The sequence below is a fragment of the Salmo salar genome, chromosome 02 (genome assembly GCF_965601325.2).
Source record: "Salmo salar chromosome 02, fSalSal1, whole genome shotgun sequence".
NCBI lineage: Eukaryota > Metazoa > Chordata > Actinopteri > Salmoniformes > Salmonidae > Salmo > Salmo salar.
This window is the reverse complement of record NC_138292.1, coordinates 68,668,972-68,693,257: the sequence shown is the minus strand read 5'-3', so window position 1 is coordinate 68,693,257 and position 24,286 is coordinate 68,668,972. Positions and strand designations below refer to the sequence as shown.

Below are 24,286 nucleotides of genomic sequence, written 5' to 3'. Positions count from 1 at the left end.
ACAGGGTCAGTTCCAGTACCATATTATAATGTACAGGGATACTGGATCTATAGAGGTAGATATGTATAGGGGTAAACATACTATATACAGGGTCAGTACCATATTATAATGTACAGGGATACTGGATCTATAGAGGTAGATATGTATAGGGGTAAACATACTATATACAGGGTCAGTACCATATTATAATGTACAGGGATACTGGATCTATAGAGGTAGATATGTATAGGGGTAAACATACTATATACAGGGTCAGTTCCAGTACCATATTATAATGTACAGGGATACTGGATCTATAGAGGTAGATATGTATAGGTGGTAAACATACTATATACAGGGTCAGTTCCAGTACCATATTATAATGTACAGGGATACTGGATCTATAGAGGTAGATATGTATAGGGGTAAACATACTATATACAGGGTCAGTACCATATTATAATGTACAGGGATACTGGATCTATAGAGGTAGATATGTATAGGGGTAGACATACTATATACAGGGTCAGTTCCAGTACCATATTATAATGTACAGGGATACTGGATCTATAGAGGTAGATATGTATAGGGGTAAACATACTATATACAGGGTCAGTACCATATTATAATGTACAGGGATACTGGATCTATAGAGGTAGATATGTATAATGGGGTAAACATACTATATACAGGGTCAGTACCATATTATAATGTACAGGGTTACTGGATCTATAGAGGTAGATATGTATAGGGGTAAACATACTATATACAGGGTCAGTACCATGTTATAATGTACAGGGATACTGGATCTATAGAGGTAGATATGTATAGGGGTAAACATACTATATACAGGGTCAGTTCCAGTACCATATTATAATGTACAGGGATACTGGATCTATAGAGGTAGATATGTATAGGGGTAAACATACTATATACAGGGTCAGTACCATATTATAATGTACAGGGATACTGGATCAATAGAGGTAGATATGTATAGGGGTAAACATACTATATACAGGGTCAGTACTATATTATAATGTACAGTGATACTGGATCTATAGAGGTAGATATGTATAGTGGTAAACATACTATATACAGGGTCATTTCCAGTACCATATTATAATGAACAGGGATACTGGATCTATAGAGGTAGATATGTATAGGGGTAAACATACTATATACAGGGTCAGTTCCAGTACCATATTATAATGTACAGGGATACTGGATCTATAGAGGTAGATATGTATATGGGTAAACATACTATATACAGGGTCAGTACCATATTATAATGTACAGGGATACTGGATCGATAGAGGTAGATATGTATAGGGGTAAACATACTATATACAGGGTCAGTACCATATTATAATGTACAGGGATACTGGATCTATAGAGGTAGATATGTATAGGGGTAAACATACTATATACAGGGTCAGTTCCAGTACCATATTATAATGTACAGGGATACTGGATCTATAGAGGTAGATATGTATAGGGGTAAACATACTATATACAGGGTCAGTACCATATTATAATGTACAGGGATACTGGATCTATAGAGGTAGATATGTATAGGGGTAAACATACTATATACAGGGTCAGTACCATATTATAATGTACAGGGATACTGGATCTATAGAGGTAGATATGTATAGGGGTAAACATACTATATACAGGGTCAGTACCATATTATAATGTACAGGGATACTGGATCTATAGAGGTAGATATGTATAGGGGTAAACATACTATATACAGGGTCAGTACTATATTATAATGTACAGGGATACTGGATCTATAGAGGTAGATATGTATAGGGGTAAACACACTATATACAGGGTCAGTACCATATTATAATGTACAGGGATACTGGATCTATAGAGGTAGATATGTATAGGGGTAAACATACTATATACAGGGTCAGTACCATATTATAATGTACAGCGATACTGGATCTATAGAGGTAGATATGTATAGGGGTAAACATACTATATACAGGGTCAGTACCATATTATAATGTACAGGGTTACTGGATCTATAGAGGTAGATATGTATAGGGGTAAACATACTATATACAGGGTCAGTTCCAGTACCATATTATAATGTACAGGGATACTGGATCTATAGAGGTAGATATGTATAGGGGTAAACATACTATATACAGGGTCAGTACCATATTATAATGTACAGGGATACTGGATCTATAGAGGTAGATATGTATAGGGGTAAACATACTATATACAGGGTCAGTACCATATTATAATGTACAGGGATACTGGATCTATAGAAGTAGATATGTATAGTGGTAAACATACTATATACAGGGTCAGTACCATATTATAATGTACAGGGATACTGGATCTATTGAGGTAGATATGTATAGGGGTAAACATACTATATACAGGGTCAGTACCATATTATAATGTACAGGGATACTGGATCTATAGAGGTAGATATGTATAGGGGTAGACATACTATAGACAGGGTCAGTTCCAGTACCATATTATAATGTACCGGGATACTGGATCTATAGAGGTAGATATGTATAGGGGTAAACATACTATATACAGGGTCAGTACCATATTATAATGTGCGGGGATACTGGATCTATAGAGGTAGATATGTATAGGGGTAAACATACTATATACAGGGTCAGTTCCAGTACCATATTATAATGTACAGGGATACTGGATCTATAGAGGTAGATATGTATAGGGGTAAACATACTATATACAGGGTCAGTACGAAATATTATAATGTACAGGGATACTGGATCTATAGAGGTAGATATGTATAGGGGTAAACATACTATATACAGGGTCAGTTCCAGTACCATATTATAATGTACAGGGATACTGGATCTATAGAGGTAGATATGTATAGGGGTAAACATGCTATATACAGGGTCAGTACCATATTATAATGTACAGGGATACTGGATCAATAGAGGTAGATATGTATAGGGGTAAACATACTATATACAGGGTCAGTACTATATTATAATGTACAGTGATACTGGATCTATAGAGGTAGATATGTATAGTGGTAAACATACTATATACAGGGTCAGTTCCAGTACCATATTATAATGAACAGGGATACTGGATCTATAGAGGTAGATATGTATAGGGGTAAACATACTATATACAGGGTCAGTTCCAGTACCATATTATAATGTACAGGGATACTGGATCTATAGAGGTAGATATGTATAGGGGTAAACATACTATATACAGGGTCAGTACCATATTATAATGTACAGGGATACTGGATCTATAGAGGTAGATATGTATAGGGGTAAACATACTATATACAGGGTCAGTTACAGTACCATATTATAATGTACAGGGATACTGGATCTATAGAGGTAGATATGTATAGGGGTAAACATACTATATACAGGGTCAGTAACATATTATAATGTACAGGGATACTGGATCTATAGAGGTAGATATGTATAGGGGTAAACATACTATATACAGGGTCAGTACCATATTATAATGTACAGAGATACTGGATCTATAGAGGTAGATATGTATAGGGGTAGACATACTATATACAGGGTCAGTTCCAGTACCATATTATAATGTACAGGGATACTGGATCTATAGAGGTAGATATGTATAGGGGTAAACATACTATATGCAGGGTCAGTACCATATTATAATGTACAGGGATACTGGATCTATAGAGGTAGATATGTATAGGGGTAAACATACTATATACAGGGTCAGTACCATATTATAATGTACAGGGTTACTGGATCTATAGAGGTAGATATGTATAGGGGTAAACATACTATATACAGGGTCAGTTCCAGTACCATATTATAATGTACAGGGATACTGGATCTATAGAGGTAGATATGTATAGGGGTAAACATACTATATACAGGGTCAGTACCATATTATAATGTACAGGGATACTGGATCTATAGAGGTAGATATGTATAGGGGTAAACATACTATATACAGGGTCAGTACGAAATATTATAATGTACAGGGATACTGGATCTATAGAGGTAGATATGTATAGGGGTAAACATACTATATACAGGGTCAGTTCCAGTACCATATTATAATGTACAGGGATACTGGATCTATAGAGGTAGATATGTATAGGGGTAAACATGCTATATACAGGGTCAGTACCATATTATAATGTACAGGGATACTGGATCAATAGAGGTAGATATGTATAGGGGTAAACATACTATATACAGGGTCAGTACTATATTATAATGTACAGTGATACTGGATCTATAGAGGTAGATATGTATAGTGGTAAACATACTATATACAGGGTCAGTTCCAGTACCATATTATAATGAACAGGGATACTGGATCTATAGAGGTAGATATGTATAGGGGTAAACATACTATATACAGGGTCAGTTCCAGTACCATATTATAATGTACAGGGATACTGGATCTATAGAGGTAGATATGTATAGGGGTAAACATACTATATACAGGGTCAGTACCATATTATAATGTACAGGGATACTGGATCTATAGAGGTAGATATGTATAGGGGTAAACATACTATATACAGGGTCAGTTACAGTACCATATTATAATGTACAGGGATACTGGATCTATAGAGGTAGATATGTATAGGGGTAAACATACTATATACAGGGTCAGTAACATATTATAATGTACAGGGATACTGGATCTATAGAGGTAGATATGTATAGGGGTAAACATACTATATACAGGGTCAGTACCATATTATAATGTACAGGGATACTGGATCTATAGAGGTAGATATGTATAGGGGTAGACATACTATATACAGGGTCAGTTCCAGTACCATATTATAATGTACAGGGATACTGGATCTATAGAGGTAGCTATGTATAGGGGTAAACATACTATATGCAGGGTCAGTACCATATTATAATGTACAGGGATACTGGATCTATAGAGGTAGATATGTATAGGGGTAAACATACTATATACAGGGTCAGTACCATATTATAATGTACAGGGTTACTGGATCTATAGAGGTAGATATGTATAGGGGTAAACATACTATATACAGGGTCAGTTCCAGTACCATATTATAATGTACAGGGATACTGGATCTATAGAGGTAGATATGTATAGGGGTAAACATACTATATACAGGGTCAGTACCATATTATAATGTACAGGGATACTGGATCTATAGAGGTAGATATGTATAGGGGTAAACATACTATATACAGGGTCAGTTACAGTACCATATTATAATGTACAGGGATACTGGATCTATAGAGGTAGATATGTATAGGGGTAAACATATTATATACAGGGTCAGTACCATATTATAATATACAGGGATACTGGATCTATAGAGGTAGATATGTATAGGGATAAACATACTATACACAGGGTCAGTACCAGTACCATATTATAATGTACAGGGATACTGGATCTATAGAGGTAGATATGTATAGGGGTAAACATACTATATATATGGTCAGTACCATATTATAATGTACAGGGATACTGGATCTATAGAGGTAGATATGTATAGGGGTAAACATACTATATACAGGGTCAGTACCATATTATAATGTACAGGGATACTGGATCTATAGAGGTAGATATGTATAGGGGTAAACATACTATATACAGGGTCAGTACCATATTATAATGTACAGGGATACTGGATCTATAGAGGTAGATATGTATAGGAGTAAACATACTATATACAGGGTCAGTACCATATTATAATGTACAGGGATACTGGATCTATAGAGGTGGATATGTATAGGGGTAAACATACTATATACAGGGTCAGTACCATATTATAATGTACAGGGATACTGGATCTATAGAGGTAGATATGTATAGGGGTAAACATACTATATACAGGGTCAGTACCATATTATAATGTACAGGGATACTGGATCTATAGAGGTAGATATGTATAGGGGTAAACATACTATATACAGGGTCAGTACCATATTATAATGTACAGGGATACTGGATCTATAGAGGTAGATATGTATAGTGGTAAACATACTATATACAGGGTCAGTACCATATTATAATGTACAGGGATACTGGATCTATTGAGGTAGATATGTATAGGGGTAAACATACTATATACAGGGTCAGTACCATATTATAATGTACAGGGATACTGGATCTATAGAGGTAGATATGTATAGGGGTAGACATACTATAGACAGGGTCAGTTCCAGTACCATATTATAATGTACAGGGATACTGGATCTATAGAGGTAGATATGTATAGGGGTAAACATACTATATACAGGGTCAGTACCATATTATAATGTACAGGGATACTGGATCTATAGAGGTAGATATGTATAGGGGTAAACATACTATATACAGGGTCAGTTCCAGTACCATATTATAATGTACAGGGATACTGGATCTATAGAGTTAGATATGTATAGGGGTAAACATAATATATACAGGGTCAGTTCCATATTATAATGTACAGGGATACTGGATCTATAGAGGTATATATGTATAGGGGTAAACATACTATATACAGGGTCAGTTCCAGTACCATATTATAATGTACAGGGATACTGGATCTATAGAGGTAGATATGTATAGGGGTAAACATACTATATACAGGGTCAGTACCATATTATAATGTACAGGGATACTGGATCTATAGAGGTAGATATGTATAGGGGTAAACATAATATATACAGGGTCAGTTCCATATTATAATGTACAGGGATACTGGATCTATAGAGGTAGATATGTATAGGGGTAAACATACTATATACAGGGTCAGTACCATATTATAATGTACAGGGATACTGGATCTATAGAGGTAGATATGTATAGGGGTAAACATACTATATACAGGGTCAGTTACAGTACCATATTATAATGTACAGGGATACTGGATCTATAGAGGTAGATATGTATAGGGGTAAACATACTATATACAGGGTCAGTACCATATTGTAATGTACAGGGATACTGGATCTATAGAGGTAGATATGTATAGGGATAAACATACTATATACAGGGTCAGTACCAGTACCATATTATAATGTACAGGGATACTGGATCTATAGAGGTAGATATGTATAGGGGTAAACATACTATATACAGGGTCAGTACCATATTATAATGTACAGGGATACTGGATCTATAGAGGTAGATATGTATAGGGGTAAACATACTATATACAGGGTCAGTACCATATTATAATGTACAGGGATACTGGATCTATAGAGGTAGATATGTATAGGGGTAAACATACTATATACAGGGTCAGTACCATATTATAATGTACAGGGATACTGGATCTATAGAGGTAGATATGTATAGGGGTAAACATACTATATACAGGGTCAGTTCCAGTACCATATTATAATGTACAGGGATACTGGATCTATAGAGGTAGATATGTATAGGGGTAAACATATTATATACTGGGTCAGTACCATATTATAATGTACAGCGATACTGGATCTATAGAGGTAGATATGTATAGGGGTAAACATACTATATACAGGGTCAGTACCATATTATAATGTACAGGGATACTGGATCTATAGAGGTAGATATGTATAGGGGTAAACATACTATATACAGGGTCTGTTCCAGTACCATATTATAATGTACAGCGATACTGGATCTATAGAGGTAGATATGTATAGGGGTAAACATACTATATACAGGGTCAGTACCATATTATAATCTACAGGGATACTGGATCTATAGAGGTAGATATGTATAGGGGTAAACATACTATATACAGGGTCAGTACCATATTATAATGTACAGGGATACTGGATCTATAGAGGTAGATATGTATAGGGGTAAACATACTATATACAGGGTCAGTTCCAGTACCATATTATAATGTACAGGGATACTGGATCTATAGAGGTAGATATGTATAGGGGTAAACATATTATATACAGGGTCAGTACCATATTATAATGTACAGGGATACTGGATTTATAGAGGTAGATATGTATAGGGGTAAACATACTATATACAGGGTCAGTACCATATTATAATGAACAGGGATACTGGATCTATAGAGGTAGATATGTATAGGGGTAAACATACTATATACAGCGTCAGTACCATATTATAATGTACAGGGATACTGGATCTATAGAGGTAGATATGTATAGGCGTAAACATACTATATACAGGGTCAGTTCCAGTACCATATTATAATGTACAGGGATACTGGATCTATAGACGTAGATATGTATAGGGGTAAACATGCTATATACAGGGTCAGTACCATATTATAATGTACAGGGATACTGGATCTATAGAGGTAGATATGTATAGGGTAAACATACTATATACAGGGTCAGTACTATATTATAATGTACAGGGATACTGGATCTATAGAGGTAGATATGTATAGTGGTAAACATACTATATACAGGGTCAGTTCCAGTACCATATTATAATGTACAGGGATACTGGATCTATAGAGGTAGATATGTATAGGGGTAAACATACTATATACAGGGTCAGTACCATATTATAATGTACAGGGATACTGGATCTATAGAGGTAGATATGTATAGGGGTAAACATACTATATACAGGGTCAGTTTCAGTACCATATTATAATGTACAGGGATACTGGATCTATAGAGGTAGATATGTATAGGGGTAAACATATTATATACTGGGTCAGTACCATATTATAATGTACAGCGATACTGGATCTATAGAGGTAGATATGTATAGGGGTAAACATACTATATACAGGGTCAGTACCATATTATAATGTACAGGGATACTGGATCTATAGAGGTAGATATGTATAGTGGTAAACATACTATATACAGGGTCAGTACCATATTATAATGTACAGGGATACTGGATCTATTGAGGTAGATATGTATAGGGGTAAACATACTATATACAGGGTCAGTACCATATTATAATGTACAGGGATACTGGATCTATAGAGGTAGATATGTATAGGGGTAGACATACTATAGACAGGGTCAGTTCCAGTACCATATTATAATGTACAGGGATACTGGATCTATAGAGGTAGATATGTATAGGGGTAAACATACTATATACAGGGTCAGTACCATATTATAATGTACAGGGATACTGGATCTATAGAGGTAGATATGTATAGGGGTAAACATACTATATACAGGGTCAGTTACAGTACAATATTATAATGTACAGGAATACTGGATCTATAGAGGTAGATATGTATAGGGGTAAACATACTATATACAGGGTCAGTACCATATTGTAATGTACAGGGATACTGGATCTATAGAGGTAGATATGTATAGGGGTAAACATACTATATACATGGTCAGTACCAGTACCATATTATAATGTACAGGGATACTGGATCTATAGAGGTAGATATGTATAGGGGTAAACATACTATATACAGGGTCAGTACCATATTATAATGTACAGGGATACTGGATCTATAGAGGTAGATATGTATAGGGGTAAACATACTATATACAGGGTCAGTACCATATTATAATGTACAGGGATACTGGATCTATAGAGGTAGATATGTATAGGGGTAAACATACTATATACAGGGTCAGTACCATATTATAATGTACAGGGATACTGGATCTATAGAGGTAGATATGTATAGGGGTAAACATACTATATACAGGGTCAGTTCCAGTACCATATTATAATGTACAGGGATACTGGATCTATAGAGGTAGATATGTATAGGGGTAAACATATTATATACTGGGTCAGTACCATATTATAATGTACAGCGATACTGGATCTATAGAGGTAGATATGTATAGGGGTAAACATACTATATACAGGGTCAGTACCATATTATAATGTACAGGGATACTGGATCTATAGAGGTAGATATGTATAGGGGTAAACATACTATATACAGGGTCTGTTCCAGTACCATATTATAATGTACAGCGATACTGGATCTATAGAGGTAGATATGTATAGGGGTAAACATACTATATACAGGGTCAGTACCATATTATAATCTACAGGGATACTGGATCTATAGAGGTAGATATGTATAGGGGTAAACATACTATATACAGGGTCAGCACCATATTATAATGTACAGGGATACTGGATCTATAGAGGTAGATATGTATAGGGGTAAACATACTATATACAGGGTCAGTACCATATTATAATGTACAGGGATACTGGATCTATAGAGGTAGATATGTATAGGGGTAAACATACTATATACAGGGTCAGTTCCAGTACCATATTATAATGTACAGGGATACTGGATTTATAGAGGTAGATATGTATAGGGGTAAACATACTATATACAGGGTCAGTACCATATTATAATGTACAGGGATACTGGATCTATAGAGGTAGATATGTATAGGGGTAAACATACTATATACAGCGTCAGTACCATATTATAATGTACAGGGATACTGGATCTATAGAGGTAGATATGTATAGGGGTAAACATACTATATACAGGGTCAGTTCCAGTACCATATTATAATGTACAGGAATACTGGATCTATAGACGCAGATATGTATAGGGGTAAACATGCTATATACAGGGTCAGTACCATATTATAATGTACAGGGATACTGGATCTATAGAGGTAGATATGTATAGGCTAAACATACTATATACAGGGTCAGTACTATATTATAATGTACAGGGATACTGGATCTATAGAGGTAGATATGTATAGTGGTAAACATACTATATACAGGGTCAGTTCCAGTACCATATTATAATGTACAGGGATACTGGATCTATAGAGGTAGATATGTATAGGGGTAAACATACTATATACAGGGTCAGTACCATATTATAATGTACAGGGATACTGGATCTATAGAGGTAGATATGTATAGGGGTAAACATACTATATACAGGGTCAGTTCCAGTACCATATTATAATGTACAGGGATACTGGATCTATAGAGGTAGATATGTATAGGGGTAAACATATTATATACTGGGTCAGTACCATATTATAATGTACAGCGATACTGGAGCTATAGAGGTAGATATGTATAGGGGTAAACATACTATATACAGGGTCAGTACCATATTATAATCTACAGGGATACTGGATCTATAGAGGTAGATATGTATAGGGGTAAACATATTATATACAGGGTCAGTACCATATTATAATGTACAGGGATACTGGATTTATAGAGGTATATATGTATATTGGTAAACATACTATATACAGGGTCAGTACCATATTATAATGTACAGGGATACTGGATCTATAGAGGTAGATATGTATGGGGTAAACATACTATATACAGCGTCAGTACCATATTATAATGTACAGGGATACTGGATCTATAGAGGTAGATATGTATAGGGGTAAACATACTATATACAGGGTCAGTTACAGTACCATATTATAATGTACAGGGATACTGGATCTATAGTGGTAGATATGTATAGGGGTAAACATACTATATACAGGGTCAGTACCATATTATAATGTACAGGGATACTGGATCTATAGAGGTAGATATGTATAGGGGTAAACATACTATATACAGGGTCAGTACCATATTATAATGTACAGGGATACTGGATCTATAGAGGTAGATATGTATAGGGGTAAACATACTATGTACAGGGTCCGTTCCAGTACCATATTATAATGTACAGGGATACTGGATCTATAGAGGTATATATGTATAGGGGTAAACATACTATATATAGGGTCAGTTCCAGTACCATATTATAATGTACAGGGACACTGGATCTATAGAGGTAGATATGTGTAGGAGTAAATGATGGAGTGAGTGTATTTGTATTTATCATAGATCCCCATTAGCTGACAAAGCAGCAGCTACTCTTCCTGGGGTCCAGCAAAATTAAGGCAGTTTATACAATTTTAAAACATTACAATATATTCAGTGATTTCACAACACACTGTGTGCCTTCAGGCCCCTGTTCCACCACTACCACATATCTACAGTACTAGATACATGTGTATGTATAGTGCATATGTTATCGTGTGTGTGTATGCATGTGTCTGTGCCAATGTTTGTGTTGCTTCACAGACCCCGCTGTTCCATAAGGTGTTTTTTTTTCATCTGTTTTAAATCTAATTTTACTGCTTGCATCAGTTACTTGATATGGAATAGATTTCCATGTAGTCATGGCTCTATGTAGTACTGTGTGCCTCCCGTAGTCTGTTCTGGACTTGGGGACTTGAAGAGACCTCTGGTGGCATGTCTTGTGGGGTATGGTATGCATGGGTGTCCAAGCTGTGTGCCAGTACAGACAGACAAGCTCGGTACATTCAGCTTGTCAATACCTCTCATAAATACAAGTAGTGATAAAGTCAATCTCTCCCCCACTTTCAGCCAGGAGAGATTGACATGCATATTATTAATATTAGCTCTCTTTGTTAGAGGTCGACCGATTAATCGGAATGGCCGATTAATTAGGGCCAATTTCAAGCTTTCATAACAATCGGTAATCGGCATTTTTGGACACCGATTATGGCCGATTACATTGCACTCCACGAGGAGACTGCGTGGCAGGCTGACTACCTGTTACGCGAGTGCAGCAAGGAGCAAAGGTAAGTTGCTAGCTAGCACTAAACTTATCTTATAAAAAACAATCAATCTTAACATAATCACTAGTTAACTACACAATGGTTGATGATATTACTAGTTTATCTAGCTTGTCCTGCATTGCATATAATTGATGCGGTGCCTGTTAATTTATCATCGAATCACAGCCTACTTCGCCAAATGGGTGATGATTTAACAAGCGCATTCGCGAAAAAGCACTGTCGTTGCACCAATGTGTACCTAACCATAAACATCAATGCCTTTCTTAAAATCAATATACAAGTATATATTTTTAAACCTGCATATTTAGTTAATATTGCCTGCTGACATGAATTTCTTTTAAATAAGGAAATTGTGTCACTTCTCTTGCGTTCTGTGCAAGCAGAGTCAGGGTATATATATGCAGCAGTTTGGGCCACCTGGCTCGTTGCGAACTGTGTGAAGACCGTAATTAATTTGCCAGAATTGTACATAATTATGACTTAACATTGAAGGTTGTGCAATGTAACAGCAATATTTAGACTTAGGGATGCCATCCGTTAGGTAAAATAGTCCTATAATTCCTATAATAACTCCAACCTAAAACTTCTTACCTGGGAATATTGAAGACTCATGCTAAAAGGAACCACCAGCTTTCATATGTTCTCATGTTCTGAGCAAGGAACTTAAACGTTAGCTTTTTTACATGGTAAATATTGCACTTTTTCTTTCTTCTCCAACACTTTGTTTTTGCATAATTGAAACCAAATTGAACATGTTTCATTGTTTATTTGAGACTAAATTGATTTTATTGATGTATTATATTAAGTTAAAATAAAAGTGTTCATTCAGCATTGTTGTAATTGTCATTATTACAAATATATACAGTGGGGAGAACAAGTATTTGATACACTGCCAATTTTGCAGGTTTACCTACTTACAAAGCATGTAGAGCATGTATCATAGGTACACTTCAACTGTGAGAGACAGAATCTAAAACAAAAATCAAGAAAATCACATTGTATGATTTTTAAGTAATTCATTTGCATTTTATTGCATGACATAAGTATTTGATCACCTACCAACCAGTAAGAACTCCGGCTTTCACATACCTGTTAGTTTTTCTTTAAGAATCCCTCCTGTTCTCTACTCATTACCTGTATTAACTGCACCTGTTTGAACTCGTTACCTGTATAAAAGACACCTGTCCACACACTCAATCAAACAGACTCCAACCTCTCCACAATGGCCAAGACCAGAGAGCTGTGTAAGGACATCAGGGATAAAATTGTAGACCTGCACAAGGCTGGGATGGGCTACAGGACAATAGGCAAACAGCTTGGTGAGAAGGCAACAACTGTTGGCGCAATTATTAGAAAACGGAAGAAGTTCAAGATGACGGTCAATCACCCTCGGTCTGGGGCTCCATGCAAGATCTCACCCAGTGGGGCATCAATGATCATGTGGAAGGTGAGGGATCAGCCCAGAACTACACGGCAGGACCTGGTCAATGACCTGAAGAGAGCTGGGACCACAGTCTCAAAGAAAACCATTAGTAACACACTACGCCGTCATGGATTAAAATCCTGCAGCGCACACAAGGTCCCCCTGTTCAAGCCAGCGCATGTCCAGGCCCGTCTGAAGTTTGCCAATGACCATCTGGATGATCCAGAGGAGGAATGGGAGAAGGTCATGTGGTCTGATGAGACAAAAATAGAGCTTTTTGGTCTAAACTCCACTCGCCGTGTTTGGAGGAAGGAGAACGATGAGTACAACCCCAAGAACACCATCCCAACCGTGAAGCATGGAGGTGGAAACATCATTCTTTGGGGATGCTTTTCTGCAAAGGGGACAGGACGACTGCACCGTATTGAGGGGAGGATGGATGGGGCCATGTATCGCGAGATCTTGGCCAACAACCTCCTTCCCTCAGTAAGAGCTTTGAAGACGGGTCGTGGCTGGGTCTTCCAGCATGACAACGACCCGAAACACACAGCCAGGGCAACTAAGGAGTGGCTCCGTAAGAAGCATCTCAAGGTCCTGGAGTGGCCTAGCCAGTCTCCAGACCTGAACCCAATAGAAAATCTTTGGAGGGAGCTGAAAGTCCGTATTGCCCAGCGACAGCCGTGAAACCTGAAGGATCTGGAGAAGGTCTGTATGGAGGAGTGGGCCAAAATCCCTGCTGCAGTGTGTGCAAACCTGGTCAAGAACTACAGGAAACGTATGATCTCTGTAATTGCAAACAAAGGTTTCTGTACCAAATATTAAGTTCTGCTTTTCTGATATATCAAATACTTATGTCATGCAATAAAATGCAAATTAATTACTTAAAAATCATACAATGTGATTTTCTGGATTTTTGTTTTAGATTCCGTCTCTCACAGTTGAAGTGTACCTATGATAAAAATTACAGACCTCTACATGCCTTGTAAGTACGAAACACTGCCGATTTTGCAGGTTATCAAATACTTGTTCTCCCCACTGTATATATAAAAATCGACCGATTAATTGGTATCGGCTTTTTTTGGTCCTCCAATAATCGGTATCGGCGTTGATAAATCATAATCAGTCGACCTCTACTCTGTGTACATCCAAGGGCCAGCCGTGCTGCCCTGTTCTGAGCCAATTGTAATTTTCCTAAGTCCTTTTTTGTGGCACCTGACCACACGACTGAACAGTAGTCCTGGTGCGACAAAACTGGAGTCTGTAGGACCTGCCTTGTTGATAGTGTTGTTAAGAAGGCAGAGCATCGCTTTATTACAGACAGACTTCTACCCATCTTAGCTACTGTTATATCAATATGTTTTAACCATGACAGTTTACAATCCAGGGTTACTCCAAGCAGTTTAGTCACCTCAACTTCTACATGATGTATTACATGATTTAGTTGAGGTTTATAGTTTAGTGAGTGATTTGTCCCAAATACAATGCTTTTACTTTTTAAAATATTTAGGACTAACTTATTCCCTGCCACCCACTGAAACTAACTGCAGCTCTTCATTAAGTGTTGCAGTGATTTGACTCTCTGTAGTAGCTGACATGTATAGTGTTGATTCATCCACATACATAGACACACTGGCTTTACTCAGGGCCAGTGGCATGTCCTTAGTAAAGGTTGTGTGTGTCGTGTGTAGGGCCCTGTGAGGGTGCTTACAGACAGTACAACAATAAGAACAAAAGACAAAGGACAACATAGTCTGTGTCGCCATTTTGTTAGCTGTTTGGCAGTCTTATGGCATGAGGACAGAAGAATGCTGGGCAGATGCTGGATACTGCAGTAGTCCCTGGACAAGACATGCACTGACTACACTCACACGTTAATACTCGTGAAGTCACTCATAAAATGTCATTTATGTATGGGGAAGAGGCCAGTTTAGTACCTAAAGGTCCAAAAACACGGGGCAATAACATGCATTTTTAAGTAGCATTCAAATCTTTTTGGATTTGATTCCCCCACAGTCTGAAATGCGTGCTGGTTATTAAGGCACATCTAAATGTGAAACAGGCCTACTCAGCGCTCCAGATATCATCATGTGATTATCACAATGAAACAAAGTAGATATGAAAGGGAACAGCAGTAAGACATTGTGTAGGTTAACACTACTGTAGGCTACCGGATCGTTTCCAACAGAACAGACCTATAGGTCAAGGCCTACCGCAATGTAGACCAACACAGTGTTTCTGTGGCCTACTCTGACTTTGTCTGTGGGGATAAAACGGTGTAGTAGGTTAAGATACACACACACACTCCGTGGGTTGGTAGCTGGCCCTGCACCAGGCTGTGTCAGGTAGATAAGATAGGTGTGGTCAAGCTAAAGTAAACACAGGTATGAGCCAATCGAGGGAGATGGGAGACATTCAGTAGAAAGATGAAGGTTTCTCTTCCCTGACTGCCTTCATATCTGCTCTGAAGGTATGTGGACCAGCACTTTGTACTGGGTTGTAGTGTGGTATGTTGTTGTACATCCTATACACCTTATCATTGGATCTTTACAGAGAATCTGCTCCTTGCTCAAGAGGACAAAGGTCAAATCAAGCGTTCCAATGTTTTCTATGTGAAATGTCGATTTTTCTAAAGGTATTCCCTTTGATCGAGTACCACAAACTCCCAATGAAACCACATACCTCTCTCTGTTGTTCTCTGTTCTTCCTCATCCTCTTCCTCTCTCTCTCTCCCACCATCCCGCCATCAGATCCTAGTTGGGGCTCCTGTTCCGTAGGAGTGTTCATCTGTGTTCAGTGTTCCGGGATCCACAGGAATATTCCCGACATCGGAATGAAGGTCAAATCCCTCGGCCTCTCCCGCTGGGAAGACCAGGAAGTAAAGGTGAGCTGCTCACCAAAATCCCCAAAAACGGAATATTCGCTAACATACATTTCTTCAAATCCAATCGGCTCTGGGTTCAGTACTATTTTAAATCATTTCAAATGCTTTATCTGTGCTTGACTGAGCTTGCCTGGCTTAACAGACCGATAGAGTAGTCCCAAAATGGCAAACCCCGCCCATCTGTCACTCCAGGCAGACTAGAGCCGACGCTCAAAGCACTTGAAAGATTTGAAATAGTATTTGAACCCAGGTCTGAATCCATGACTATACATAGTCATTTATGACTGAGCCATAACTCAGTGATGAACTTGATATGAAATGATTTCAGACAGGCTTTGTTCCATCCATCCTCTGTCTGAAGAATGGGACATTATCCTGTAGAAAATGAATGGTTATGCTGCATATATCACATTCAAAACAATCCACTCCAACGCTGGAAGGAATTGTCTGTGTCTAGCTAATACACGGTATGACACATGCAATCATGACTCATCCGCCCGTTTGTTCTGTCTCTCTCAACTTCTCTCTTTCTTTGTGTGTGTGTGTGTGTGTGTGTGTGTGTGTGTGTGTGTGTGTTACAGTTCATGGCGGAGAATGGGAACGAATTGATGAAGCAGAAATATGAGGCGGTTGTTCCTGTCTACTACTACAAACCTACCCACAAAGACTGCCAGTAAGTGTGTCTGTGCGTGTGTGTAGGTGTGGTGACCATGGCAACGTGACCATTGTAATAATGACATTGTGATGAGGGGGATATTTTTGGGGACTCATGGCAAAGAGGCGCTGGCTAAGGCAGGATACTGAAAGGAACACGCGCACACACACACACACACACACACACACACACACACACACACACACACTGTCTATTCTCTATCATGATCAATCCATTAGATAGACATTAGGATGAACGTTATAATACGCTCCATAATAAGATCAGACGTTGATTTCCTGTTTGACGTGTAGGAGGAGGAATCATTGAGTTTCAGTCATGTGTTTTAGACTAGTTATAGGATAGGTTTCCTTGTTCATTATTTCCTCGCTTTCTCTGTCTATTTCGCTCTCTCTCGCTCTCTCTCGCTCTCTCTCGCTCTCTCTCGCTCTCTCTCGCTCTCTCTCGCTCTCTCTCGCTCTCTCTCGCTCTCTCTCGCTCTCTCTCGCTCTCTCTCGCTCTCTCTCGCTCTCTCTCTCTTTCTCTCTCTCGCTCTCTCTCTCTCTTTCTCTCTCTCGCTCTCTCTCTCTCTCAATTCAATTTAAGGGCTTTATTGGCATGGGAAACAAATGTTTATATTGCCAAAGACTCATTCATACCAGCGTGACAGAAATAGTGAGATAACAACCGTCTCGGGTGTCAGTGTGTTTTGTGTTTTGGCCCCTTTCACCAGGGTTTTAGACAAAAAAACATTCTCTGCTGTTATGTGGCAGGTAATCTTGGAACTATCTTGAATCCTTATGTCGTGTTTTAATGAGTGTCAGAGATACCTGGTGTTTTCTGTGTGTTTGATGGTTTGTTTGAATGTCGTCGGTCGTTGACTGTCAAGTGTTTATCTCCCACTAGGACCGATGGCTTGTCTCGTCAGTTTCGTCTCACTGTCGTCTCGTCTTCGTCTCGTAATCAGCAACGCTAATCCTTTCATCAGCTCTCTGGGCTTCCCAGCAGTCATCAGACAGCAGCATGGACACACACCCACACAAGCACACACACACACACACACACACATGCACACACACACACACATGCACATGCATAAACACACACACCTCCCATCTGGTTATTATGTAGTCTGTCTGATTGCAGTACTTGACATGGACGGTTGTGTCTGAAGAGATGAAGGGAGGGAGGGAGGGGAGAGAGAGTTCTATACCTGGCCTACAGAGAGTATCTGTTCTATACCTGGCCTACAGAGAGTATCTGTTCTACACCTGGCCTACAGAGAGTATCTGTTCTATACCTGGCCTACAGAGAGTATCTGTTCTATACCTGGCCTACAGAGAGTATCTGTTCTATACCTGGCCTACAGAGAGTATCTGTTCCATACCTAGCCTACAGAGAGTATCTGTTCTATACCTGGCCTACAGAGAGTATCTGTTCCACACCTGGCCTACAGAGAGTATCTGTTCCACACCTGGCCTACAGAGAGTATCTGTTCCACACCTGGCCTACAGAGAGTATCTGTTCCACACCTGGCCTACAGAGAGTATCTGTTCCACACCTGGCCTACAGAGAGTATCTGTTCCACACCTGGCCTACAGAGAGTATCTGTTCCACACCTGGCCTACAGAGAGTATCTGTTCCACACCTGGCCTACAGAGAGTATCTGTTCCACACCTGGCCTACAGAGAGTATCTGTTCCACACCTGGCCTACAGAGAGTATCTGTTCCACACCTGGCCTACAGAGAGTATCTGTTCCACACCTGGCCTACAGAGAGTATCTGTTCCACACCTGGCCTACAGAGAGTATCTGTTCTACACCTGGCCTACAGAGAGTATCTGTTCCACACCTGGCCTACAGAGAGTATCTGTTCCACACCTGGCCTACAGAGAGTATCTGTTCCACACCTGGCCTACAGAGAGTATCTGTTCTATACCTGGCCTACAGAGAGTATCTGTTCTATACCTGGCCTACAGAGAGTATCTGGCCTAACACTCAATTTAACACTCAATTTAACACTCAATTTAACACTCAATTTAACACTCAATTTAACACTCAATTTAACACTCAATTTAACACTCAATTTAACACTCAATGTAACACTCACTGTAACACTCACTGTAAAACTCTGTTCTGCTGTTCTCACAATGACCATAATTAGTTAGTATACGTTTTGTGTGTAGAGCTTTCATGTAGTTTGGTTGTCTCGGGATTTTGAGACATTTTCCTAATTTTGTGTGTGTGTGTCCAGGGTCCTGAGGGAGCAGTGGATCAGAGCGAAGTACGAGAGGAAAGAGTTTACAGGGGAAGGGAAGAAATGGACCTATGAGGAGGGTGAGGACACCCACACAACGCATCACACACACACACACACACACACACACACAGATATGCACTGATGAGAAGCTTGTCACTGTGTCACTGACAGGAACGAGGGATGGAATGTTGATGAAAAGGGGGCGGGACAACGGCCAGTTCCTCAACCGACGATTCGTTCTTTCAGAAAGAGAGGGGACACTGAAATACTTCACCAAGTATGATGTAAGTCTGACTATTTACTGCGGTCTTCATCTCACAAACGCTCTCTTCAACATACAATGCATTCAGAAAGTATTCAGACCCCTTGACTTTTTTCACATTTTGTTACGTTACAGCCTTATTCTAAAATGGGTTAAATTAAAATGTTTCCTCACCAATCTACACACAATACCCCATAATGACAAAGCGAAAACAAGTTTTTCGAAATGTTTGTAAATGCATTACAAATAAAATACTGAAATACCTTATTTACATAAGTATTCAGACCTTTTGCTATGATACTCAGGTGCATCTGTTTCTTGAAGTGTTTCTACATCTTGATTGGAGTCCACCTGTGGTAAATTCAATTGATTAATCATGATTTGGAAAGGCACACACCTGTCTATTTATGGTCCCACAGTTGACAGTGTATGTCAGAGCAAAAACCAAGCTATGAGTTCAAAAGAATTGTCCTTAGAGCTCCGAGACAGGATTGTGTCGAGGCATAGATATGTGGAAGGGTACTGAAACATTTCTGCAGCATTGAAGGTCCCCAAGAACACAGCGGCCTCCATCATTCTTAAATGGAAGAAGTTTGGAACCACCAAGACTCTTCCTAGAGCTGGCCGCCCGGCCAAACTGAGCAATCGGGCGAGAAGAGCCTTGGTCAGGGAGGTAACCAAGAATCCGATGAGTTCCTCTGTGAAGATGGGAGAATCTTCCAGAAGGACTACCATCTCTGCAGCACTCCACCAATCAGGCCTTTGTGGTAGAGTGGCCAGATGGAAGCCACTCCTCAGTAAAAGGCACATGACAGCCCGCTTGGAGTTTGACAAAAGGCACCTAAAGGTGTCAGACCCTGAGAAACAAGATGCTCTGGTCTGAATGCCAAGCGTCACATCTGGAGGAAACCTGCGGTGAAGCATGGTGGTGACAGCATTATGCTGTGGAGATGTTTTTCAGTGGCAGGGACTGGGAGACTAGTCAGGATTGAGGGAAAGATGAATGAAGCAAAGTACAGAGAGATCCTTGATGAAAACCTGCTCCAGAGTGCTCAGAACCTCAGACTGGGGGAAGGTTCACCTTCCAACTGGACAACGACCCTAAGCACACAGCCAAGACAACGCAGGTGTGGCTTCGGTACAAGTCTCTGAATGTCCTTGAGTGGCCCAGCCAGAGCCCGGACTTGAACCCGATCGAACATCTCTGGAGAGACCTGAAAATAGCTGTGCAGCGATGCTCCCCATCCAACCTGACAGAGCTTGAGAGGATCTGCAGAGAAGAATAGGAGAAACTCCCCAAATACAGGTGTGCCAAGCTTGTAGCATCATACCCAAGAAGACTCAAGGCTGTAATCGCTGTCAAAGGTGCTTCAACGAAGTACTGAGTAAAATGTCTGAATACTTATGTAAATGTGTTATATTGTTTTATTTTTTTTAAACATTTGCAAACATGTATAAAAAACAGTTTTTGCTTTGTCATTATGGGGTATTGTGTGTAGATTGATGAGGGGAAAAAGTAATTTAAATCATTTTAGAATAAGGTTGTAACGTAACAAAATGTGGAAAAAGTCAAGGGGTCTGAATACTTTCTGAATGCACTGTTATAATCATACAAATACAAAGACAAACTGTTTTAGCTTTGATACTGTTCTGCAGTCTGCCCTACCCTGTAGGACACACAACACACACACCTTCCTAACCACTGAGTCACAGGAAGGCCTGCCACGTTACAATACAGCAAGTTCAGACAACTCCCCTCCCCCCCCCAAAACCTGCCAACTCTGTCTCAGTTTAACAGTATTAAACCAATTAGAGACAAATCCTGTGCTAAGTACTGCAGTTGTCACATTAAACTTTGTTAAGTAACTTTGTGTCTAATACCTAACTCTTTTGGCTTCCAGAAAGTATTTCACTTTGCATTTTACAACAGTGAAAGGGGATTGAGTGTGAATGTGTGAATGTGTGAATGTGTGAATGTGTGAGTGAGTGAGTGAGTGAGTGAGTGAGTGAGTGAGTGAGTGAGTGAGATGCAGTGTGGGTGCTACTGTGAGTCGAGTCGATTGCCTGGGGGAAGGCAATGCCTACTTACACAGTCAGCCGAGGAAGTGTTTAGTTGTAGTTCTCATGGAAACCTACCAATTGGGTTGCACTTGGAGAGTCCTGAAGTCTATCAGATGTCCAGGTATGCCTCCTGGGGATTTGAAAGGGGATTAAGCCAACTTGTCTAAGTTACTCTTGTGTTCTTCCCACTTAAGATGTTGTAGCCCATTTGTTCTCCTTCTAAAGTGCTAATTCAACCCCCCCCCAATGAGTCCTTGGCATATACAGTAACTACTGTTGGCAAAGTATTATTCATAATATGCAAAGGCAGTGCTTGTGTCAACAAAGATGAGCAGCTCCTCCACCTAAAACCTAGACCACGGGTAGACAACCCTCCAGGAGAGATTCTGGGTGCACCCTACCCCTCTCTCCCCCTTACCTCCACTCCCCCTTCAGCCACCCACCCATCCACACCTTACCTGCCACCCTACCCTCCATCGTCCCTCCACCACCTCTCTGTCCTCCTCTTTTCATCCCCCTCTCACCATCCCTAACTCTCCCTCCCTCTCTCATCCCACTTAACTATCTCTTTCCCTCCCCTCTCACCACCCCTAACTCTCTCTCTCCCTCCCCTCTCTCCACCCCTAACTGTCTCCCCTCCCTCTCTCCACCCCTACTATAACTCTCTCTCCCTCCACCACCCCTAACTCTCTCTGTCCCTCCCGTCTCTCCAGGCCAAGGAGCCTAAAGCGGTGATCAAGGTGGACTCTATCAACGCAGCCTTCCAGCCAGAGAAGATAGGTAACCCCAACGGACTACAGATCACCTACCTGAAAGACTACAGCACCAGAAACATCTTCCTCTACCACGACAACGGCAAGGTAGCTGTGTGGGGGTGTGTCTGTCACTGTATATGGATGTGTATGGATCAATTCAGCAAAGTAGCTCACTCCACCCTCTCTCTATTTCTCTTTCTCTCTCTCTCTCCATCCCTCCATCAGGAGATAGTAGACTGGTTCAACTCTATAAGGGCCATCCAGCTCCACTATCTAAAGGTGGCCTTCCCAGGGGCTAATGATGCAGAGGTGAGTACACACACACACACACACACACGGACACATACAAGTACACACACAGTATCACTCTGTATTTAATCATGTTTTTCAGCTGATGCCCAAATTGACCCGCAACTTTCTGAAGGAGGGCTATATGGAAAAAACAGGACCCAGGGTAAGTTTAAACACCCATGCGCGCGAGAACACACACTCACACGTTTATTTTACTATCGTTGTGGGGACCAAACAATTGATTCCCATTCAAAATCCTATTTTACCTAACCTCTCTTTGGTATTTGGTATTTTATTAAGATCCCCATTAGCTGTTACAAAAGCAGCAGCTACTCTTCCTGGGGTCCACACAAAACATGAAACATGACATAATACAGAACATTAATAGACAAGAACAGGTCAAGGACAGAACTACATGAATTTAAAAAGGCACACGTAGCCTACATATCAATACATACACACACACTATCTAGGTCAAATAGAGGAGAGGCGTTGTGCCGTGAGGTGTAGCTTTATCGTTTTTTTGAAACCAGGTTTGCTGTTCATTTGAGCAATATGAGATGGGAGGGTGTTCCATGCAGTAATGGCTCTATATAATACTGTACTTGAATTTGTTCTGGATTTGGGGACTGTGAAAAGACCCCTGGTGGCATGTCTGGTGGGGTAAGTGTGTGTGTCAGAGCTGTGTGTAAGTTGACTATGCCAAGAGAGACTGTCATGCATTGTATTTATATTAGCCCTCTGATTATAATTAAGAGCAAGACGTGCCGCTCTGTTCTGGGCCAGCTGCAGCTTAACTAGGTCTTTCCTTGCAGCACTCGGCCACACGACTGGACAATAATCAAGATAAGACAAAACTAGAGCCTGCAGGACTTGCTTTCAAAAAAGCAGAGCATCTCTTTATTATGGACAGACCTCCCCATCTTATTAACAACCATTGAATCTATATTTACATTTACATTTACATTTAAGTCATTTAGCAGACGCTCTTATCCAGAGCGACTTACAAAATGGTGCATTCACCTTATGATATCCAGTGGAACAACCACTTTACAATAGTGCATCTAAATCTTTTAGGGGGGGGGGGGGGGGTTAAAAGGATTACTTTATCCTATCCTAGGTATTCCTTAAAGAGGTGGGGTTTCAGGTGTCTCCGGAAGGTGGTGATTGACTCCGCTGTCCTGGCG

At 39.7% G+C, this 24,286-nt stretch overlaps 1 protein-coding gene across 2 annotated transcripts in view; it reads left to right on the top strand.

The window, feature by feature from the left end:
- The window catches only part of LOC106564376 (arf-GAP with dual PH domain-containing protein 1), a 112,213-nt gene that overhangs the window by 71,365 nt on the left and 16,562 nt on the right, over nucleotides 1-24,286 (top strand). Inside the window, exons 1-8 of one of the 2 annotated variants that reach the window (XM_045708400.2) lie at nucleotides 16,346-16,405; nucleotides 16,686-16,819; nucleotides 17,401-17,492; nucleotides 19,725-19,807; nucleotides 19,902-20,014; nucleotides 22,767-22,913; nucleotides 23,034-23,117; nucleotides 23,200-23,262. In XM_045708400.2, the coding sequence (XP_045564356.1) occupies nucleotides 16,769-16,819; nucleotides 17,401-17,492; nucleotides 19,725-19,807; nucleotides 19,902-20,014; nucleotides 22,767-22,913; nucleotides 23,034-23,117; nucleotides 23,200-23,262 (633 nt within the window). In that variant the 5' untranslated portion in view covers nucleotides 16,346-16,405; nucleotides 16,686-16,768. Of the gene's footprint in view, nucleotides 1-16,345; nucleotides 16,406-16,685; nucleotides 16,820-17,400; nucleotides 17,493-19,724; nucleotides 19,808-19,901; nucleotides 20,015-22,766; nucleotides 22,914-23,033; nucleotides 23,118-23,199; nucleotides 23,263-24,286 lie in introns of those variants that run through there. The other variant, XM_045708390.2, reaches the window with a different exon arrangement.